The 7,746-nt window shown below is 52.4% G+C and overlaps 1 protein-coding gene across 3 annotated transcripts in view; it reads left to right on the forward strand.

The window, feature by feature from the left end:
- GALNT6 (polypeptide N-acetylgalactosaminyltransferase 6) overlaps window positions 1–6,619 on the forward strand; it is a 35,605-nt gene extending 28,986 nt beyond the window's left edge. For all 3 annotated transcript variants that reach the window (XM_072797868.1, XM_072797870.1, XM_072797869.1), the window contains 5 exons: window positions 383–583; window positions 1,116–1,247; window positions 1,820–1,921; window positions 3,095–3,247; window positions 4,268–6,619. In XM_072797868.1, coding sequence (XP_072653969.1) covers window positions 383–583; window positions 1,116–1,247; window positions 1,820–1,921; window positions 3,095–3,247; window positions 4,268–4,381 — 702 coding nt within the window. In that variant the 3' untranslated portion in view covers window positions 4,382–6,619. The remainder of the gene's footprint in view (window positions 1–382; window positions 584–1,115; window positions 1,248–1,819; window positions 1,922–3,094; window positions 3,248–4,267) is intronic.
- The last annotated feature ends 1,127 nt before the right edge of the window (window positions 6,620–7,746 follow it).

Here is a 7,746-nt window from a genome sequence, read left to right on the forward strand (position 1 = left end):
TGGGTTTCCAGTAACACCTGGGTGAGCCGATAAAATCACATTTCCAGGTCAACAAGCCAAGTGGCCGGAGCTCGGAGTAGGTATACAGACACAAAGTTAGCCAGCTGTTTTTTCTCCAATGTGGGCTCTGACAACCCGGAGCACCCTGCAGATTTCCATTGGCCTGAATCAGCCTTGAACTACCATCATAGAGCCAGGGATTACATAGTCATGGGCCTACGAAGAATCCTGGTCGATGTCCTTTTTTCTAGGAGAGAGCACCATTTCCCTGAGTCCTTAGACCTGGGACCCTCACACCCTGGGAATAGAACAGAGCTGCTTTGGGGGGACAGTGACCCCCTACCCACCCCTCAAGGCTCTATCTCTTGTCTTCTTTTGGCAGGTGTGGCAATGTGGGGGCCAGCTGGAGATCATCCCCTGCTCTGTGGTAGGCCATGTGTTCCGTACCAAGAGTCCCCACACCTTCCCCAAGGGCGTCAGTGTCATTGCTCGCAACCAAGTGCGCCTGGCTGAGGTCTGGATGGATAACTACAAGGAGATTTTCTATCGGAGAAACATGCAGGCAGCAAAGATGGCCCAAGAGGTGAGAGGAAAGGGCGCTTGGGAGGTGTTTGGGTGAAGAGCAGTGTAGCATCCCAGACCCTCATGAGGGACTTAATGGTAGAAATCCGCACGTCTCTACTACCTGGTGCCTCCCATCACCCCTCAGACCCCGTGAGCTCAGGGAGGCCAGAGCTTGAAGGCTAGCACTGAGGACAGGAGCTTCTGTTACCCCCCGCCCCCCCGAGAGTCCTGGCATCTTTTAGGAGAGGAGGGAAAAAGATTTGAAGAACCTCTTCCAGGAGGAAGGGCTTTGCTCTGAGAGGGCTCAGAACTGAGGTCTGGGAGAAGACGGATAGGGAAGTCCCGGGAGATGGGGGAGGAAGGAGGCCAAGGCGGTGGGTGGGGGGGGTCGGTTAGATGGGATAAGCCAGTAGCCCCAACAGGTGCTGACCAGGAATGAGCAGGAGACCCGTTCTGGGAGCAAGTGACCGCAGAACCTCGGGGCTACTTCAGCCATACGGGCAGGTCAGGCCCGGTGGAACTGACCCTTTGGGGGCTGGCTTCGTTGACAGAAATCCTTCGGGGACATTTCGGAACGCCTGAAGCTGAGGGAGCAGTTACACTGTCACAACTTTTCCTGGTTCCTGCACAACATCTATCCGGAGATGTTTGTTCCCGACCTGAAGCCCACCCTCTATGGAGCTGTAAGTCTTAACAACCAGCTTGCCCACCCATCATCACAGGAACCCCCAGGGGTAGTTCAGAAGCACTCGCCCCACAAGGGATGGCACACTCCCTACACCCCTTTGAAGGAAGACTGAAAGGCCACTGGGACTTCTAGAGATTAACCAAGAACTTGTAAGTGGGAAACAGCCCATAAGCAGTGGTTCTCAAACATCCACCTGCAGCAGAATCACCTGGAAGGCACGTTAAAACAGATTGCTGATTACTGATTCAGTAGGACGGGAACGGGGCCTGAGAATTGACATTTCTAACAAGTCTTCAGGTGCTGCTGACGGTCCGGGGATCACTCTCGGAGAATCATTGCTCATGAGGAAATTCCCACGCACTGAGGGCTCCTCTGAGACCTGGCAGCCTGGGAGGTCCCCCAGCCTCTGGGCTCAGCGCCTCCCCTCGCTGTTACCTCCAGGCCTCTAGGGTCATGAGCAGAGGAGAACCCCGGCCATGCACATTTACACCAGTTGAGCCCCACACTGCAAACCCCAAAATTCCTAACTGTGTTATCCCGGTTCCCCTCTCTCTCACCGTTCTGCAGATCAGGAACCTCGGCATCAACCAGTGCCTGGATGTGGGGGAGAACAACCACGGGGGGAAGCCCCTCATCATGTACACCTGCCATGGCCTTGGCGGCAACCAGGTACCCGGCCCTACCACACCGGGCAGGCCCAAGAGAAGCCCACTTGTGAAACAACCCCTCTTTACAGGCCTCTTCTCCACTCAAAATAGCCCTTTCCTGGGGCACCGGGGTGGCTCAGTCGGAGAAACATGCAGTGTCTGACTCTAGATTTCAGCTCAGGTCATGATCTCAGGGTCATAGGATCGCGTCCTACATCAGGCTCAGCTGGGAGTGTGCTTGAGTTCAAAACAAAAATAGCCCTTTCCTGAGGATTAGGGTCGGGAGACCCAGGGAGAGAAGGAGATAGCGCCCCTGCCCTCAGCTCCCAGTCTGAGTTGGAACATATGACAGAGATAGACAAGGTCTGAGGCATGAGGTAGGGACACCCGGGGAGCACTGGGCGTTGGCGATAGGTGACAGAGAGGGGGCGGGAGGGCAGGATTGTTTATCAGGAAGACTTCCTAGAGGGTGCCAGGTGCCGAGTGAGGCTTTAGAGTAAGTATGGAAACTGTGAGCACTTGCTTAAACCCACGCCCAGCTTTAATGCCTCCCCTGCCCAGAAACTGCTGCTCTGACTCTGTCACCCAGCAGTGACCCCAAATAACAACCATCTACTGACGTGTCACAGTTACCTGGCATGCTGGGAATTTACCCCATGCCTTACAGTGCCCCGGCTCTTCCCCGAGGGCTAACTAGTGACCTCCCGGAACCCAGTCCCTCGGCCTGCCCCGAATGCCCAGTGTCTGGTAAGTACACTTGGAACAGAGCCGAAGCAAGGAAAGGAGTGGCGTGAGCCACTGCACAGGCTGCCAGCATATGCAGCCAAGACCAAGTCATCATCAAGCCATTTCCTATACCACCGGCCTACACGACCATTTTAGGTAGTACATCGGTGAACATTTGTTTGTTTTAAACAAAGAAACCAGCACATCAAGCCCACATGATTTCACAAATAACACATAAAAACGAAGCTAAGTAAATTTTTTAATGATTTTAAAGAAAACATATTAAGTAACTGTTATCCCAGTAAAACCTAGGTAGTGGCCAAAATCCCAAAGGTAGCGCAGGAATTACTGATGTTTTGGCCCCCGCTCGCTTCCTTCCCCAGAAGGTCAGCTGTGGTTGGAGTCTTAGGGCAGTTGGCTCTGGAAGATAGTGGGCAAACTCTCCGCCTCCTCTTGTCTTGACTTCTAGTACTTTGAGTACACAACCCAGAGGGACCTTCGCCACAACATCTCAAAGCAGCTGTGTCTACATGCCAGTGCTGGCACCCTGGGCCTGAGGAGCTGTCACTTCACCGGCAAAAATAGCCAAGTCCCCAAGGATGAGGAATGGGAATTCACCCAGGTGAGTCAGCTGCCCGGAAAGCTCAGAATCAAGAACGTGCGGCCACAGCTGCCCCCCTCCTTATTTGCTGCATCTCCTGCCGTACGGTGGATCCCGGGTGGAGCGCAACAGTGGAGGAAGTATGGAGAAAGTGGGCTTGGTGACAGAAAGGGTTCTCAGGGCATAAGTAACGTCTGGTGAGGTCTGGCTCTGGCCGATAGAAAGTCGAGATTGGGAGTTAATGGTCCATGGCCATCGCTGTCATGGCTCAAGGGTTTTTAGCTGAACCCAAGTAGATGGAGGTGAAGATTCACGCGTGGTTCCTGCCTCCTCTCTGTGTGCCAGGTACAAAGCTGTGTACTCACACGCACCAAGTGTGGTTAATCCTTTAGAGGCTCTTCCCAAGCATGTGTCTAGATGAGCCAGTGGAAGCTCAGCAAGTTTGACCGGCCCTAGCCCCACCACTAGTTAGGGGCAGGCCTGAGATTCAGACCTAGATCATTCTGACTTAAAAGCCTGGGTTCTTTGTAGTGTACCACACTGCCTCAGGTTATGGAATGTAACTTCTACAGTGCTGGACCCAAACTAGCCCTACCCATGAGCCTCCACAACCCACCCTACCCCAGTCTTCAGGCTCTGGCTTAGGGGGAAAGAAGCCTGATGTTGGGGCCGCAGGGAAAGGAAGAGTGTAAATATGATCGAAGGCAGAAAGTGGGGGTATACAACAGGGGCTCAGGCCTCTGAGCCTGGCCATCTGGAGGAGGGGCCCTTGAAAATACTAGCCCCATGGTCCTACCTTCCTCTATCCCAGCTGCTCTGGCTAAATCCTGAAGTGGGAAATTGATACCGAATGCAGGTGGAAACTCAGGAACTCATCCCATCAGGGTATCTGACACCCCAAGAAAAAAATTGAAGAGTGTTCTCTTTGTGTCTTGTTGCATTCCCTTTGCTTTTTACTTATTGCGCCCCATCTCATTGCCCCCTAGTAGCACCGTTGGCTCTCTGAAGCCCAGGCTGACTTTTTGCTGTGTCATCTTTTAGGACCAGCTAATCAGGAACCGGGCATCCGGGACCTGCCTGACGTCTGAGGACAAAAAGCCAGCGATGGCCGCCTGCAACCCCAGGGACCCCCACCAGCACTGGGTCTTCAACTGACACCCCCGATCACCCCCGTGGGAGTTCCCGTGGGGAACCCAGCCTCTCAGGAAACAGGATTTGGGGGAAGCTGATGATTGAGAGCCTGATTACCAGCTTCTCCGTAGGCCTTAAAGATGGATTTCTAAACCCAGCAGATATCAAGGCAGGACCTTCCCGTTCCTTGCAACAACACAGGGCCCATTTTCCTTCTCCCGTGTTGGTGGAAGAACCCGTTAGAACTTGCGATACTTGGCCTAGCGCTTGCCTTCTGTCCTTGAGACAGACTTCCAGGCAGAGAAGGCAGCCTGGGCAGGGCCCAGGGCAGGGCCCAGGGCAGCAATGCTAAATTCAAGAAAAGTACCTCTGCGGCCAAGTCCTGAGTCCTCTGTCGTGTGGAGCACTCACAGGACCAGTGAAGTGGCACCTTCTAACGGAGACACTAGAGGTCTACAAGAGTCTCCCTGCTGATATTGCCCGATGTTGGTAGAGCCATTCGTTTACAGAAAGCACCCTGACAGGAGTCCTTTATCTTATTCCGCCTGCACAGTAAGCCTGGGAGCAAGACAGGGCGGGAACCCCCATGCCCACTGTACAGATAAGAAAGCAGAGGTAGAGATAAAGGGGCTTGTCTGTCCCACAGCTAGTGGATGGCGGGAGCCAACTGAGACTTGATTGCAAACACTGAGCCAGAGCTCCTTCTTCCACACCCCGAGAACACTAGACATCAGGCGTAAGCCTTCCTCTTTCCCTCCATGCTGATCACATCTGGCTGGTCTCCGTAGAGCCTAGAACAGTGGTGCCAGGCAGCCATGAGGCCGGCCTCGTTTGGGGATCCTGGGATGTTCGTGGAAAGCAAGCTCACGGAACCAGTGATTCTCAGGTCTAAGAACCTCCCCCGCCAAGCCTTTTTTCAATGCCCCGTACATAATGTAGATGAAAAGCCAAGTGGCAGTGGGTGAAGTTGTTGGTAGGTGAAGACCGTGCCCAACAGCCCCAGAACTTCTAAAGGTCTGCGAGCAAACATCTGAAACTTGTTTTTATCCAACCCTGTCATTTTCATATTGTGAAACCAAGGCCAGATAAGTAATTTGTCTGACACCACACGGCAAGGTATTGGCAACCCGAGAGCAGAACCTGGATGAGGCTAACGAGAGCCCTGGGAGGTGTGAGGAAGCGGGGACGGTGTGTAGAATTGAGCGTGACTGCATAACCAGCCATGATTGCTGTACCTGCATGAAGTCCCCACGTGGAGCGGACCCAACATGCGTGTCAGCTCTTCTCCAAGCAAGTTGGACCCCACCACACATGGGCGCTTGGCCTGAACTAGAGAGCCCGGCTCCCTAGAGGAGAGTTCACATTCCTTCCAGAAGGCTCCAGACTTTCTAGCAGGCTGTCATCTTGGGCTTCACCACGTGAGGGTGCCATGGGATCACAGCTGCCTCTCCCTGCCCCCCCCCCCCAACACTGCAGGAGGTCTCCTAAATTCCCAAGAGCCTTCAGGACCCTATAGGGGAAGCAATCTGGGGTAGCCCAGTCAGAGGGAGAGGAGAGACTGGCCAGGATATGGCCACAGTGGAAAAAGGAAAAACTGGACCTAAGATCCCAATAAAAATAAAGGTTTTATGGCATTGGGAAAGGAAACTCACCTTTGGTTCCTCCTCTCCCGTTGTCCCGTGGCTGACCCATTGGAAAGTCAGTTGATTCAGGCTGTGTAGAGCCACACACATCTGAAAAGTTCTATCACATCACTGTCTCTTATCCCCAGACATCCTCTGGCACCCGATCTAGCCTGCATACTGTGTGTCAAGCCCATGTAGACATGAGATGTAAGATGAGACTTGCCCCATGGAACCCATACTCCAGCTGGGGAAGCAGATGGAAGCAAGTCAGGACAAGCCTGGAGGTGTTCAGAGCTGTGCTAGGTGAGATGGAAAGGACGATTCCTTCCATCTAGGCGAACCGGGAAGGTCTCACAAGGATGGTGACATTTGACCTTTGGCCTCAGGGATGAGTCCTCAGGTGGGATCTCACACAAGCACTGGTCTAGAATGAGGAAAGTCACAGAGAGACAAAGCTGCAGGTGGCTTCCCAAGAAACCAAGGGACCATCAGGGCGGCCGAGCAGTGGATGTGAAAGCTGGAGGGTTGGGGCCACATTGTGACTTTCATGGGACCTAGGTCCCTTTGTCTTCACCAGAAAATTCTTAAATTGTGTTTTATAACTGCATTGGTATAAAGATGAATATGATTCATTTTATTTCTTCTGATTTTTTTAAAAAACTAAATCTGTGGGTCCTGGGCACTGTGCCTGCTGTGCCTGCTGCGCTACTGGTTACGTCTATCCTGTAGAACAGCGGGTTGGGGCCCAGTTGAGAAGGCTTTGAAGGCCATGCTAATACAGTAAACCATAGGGAGCCGTGGTTCCTGACTCCAATCCTAGCCCTCCTCTTGGTTGCACTAAACATCCAAACACTTAATCAGGTGTTGGTTGTTTGCCTTTTATCCCAATATCCCTCACACTCTCTATGGCATCGCCCAACAGCCCTCCAGCCCAGTCTTAGGATATAGGCCCAACCAATGTGCTCTGTTGTGGCCCCAAGTTTCTTCACCCCTAACACAAAAACACCATAACCTCTCCGGGGGGCAGTCAGCTAAGAGTAACCCACAGGGAGTGAGAGGTGCAGCAGAAGAAAGAGAAAAAAGCAAACACCACACCTAGAGAGTCGGCCCAGGTTTGGGGGTGGGAGACGGGAAGGTAGGTGGTCAAGAAGAGGGCAAGGGCTCTGATGGGGTGGTATAAGGCTCCATAATCTCCCCTCAGCTGAGGCTGGGCTCGCCCTAACCCAAGATCTACATTCTTCCTTAAAATTCACCCCTCTGAGCATTCTCAGAGTTAACCTAAAACCTTAAAACCTTGACACTAGCCCTGTGCTACTATCTCCTGGCCCCAGAAAACCCTCCCCTTAGCAATGAGTGGCTGGTCCCTCTTTGGGATCTATTTCCCACTTGATGAGTATTGGCGCCATTGCCAAAAATAGCTAAATATCCCAGAAGATTTTTTTAACTTATTTTTTTTAAAGATTTTATTTATTCATTCATGAGAGACACAGAGAGGCAGAGACAGAGGGAGAAGCAGGCTCCTCGCAGGGAGCCCGATGTGGGACTCTATCCCGGGACTCCAGGATCACGCCCTGAGCCGAAGGCAGACGCTAAACCACTGAGCCACCCAGGCGTCCCAATATTCTTATTTTAATTACAAAAGTAATGCTGTAGAAAAGCCAAATAATACAGAAAAGTAAGAGTTTCAAAAGTGAAATCGATCTTTACAACGCCTCCATACCGATTGGTTCACTCTAGAAGTAATAACTTCTGTATATAAACCCT

This window comes from Canis lupus, chromosome 25 (assembly GCF_048164855.1).
Source record: "Canis lupus baileyi chromosome 25, mCanLup2.hap1, whole genome shotgun sequence".
NCBI lineage: Eukaryota > Metazoa > Chordata > Mammalia > Carnivora > Canidae > Canis > Canis lupus.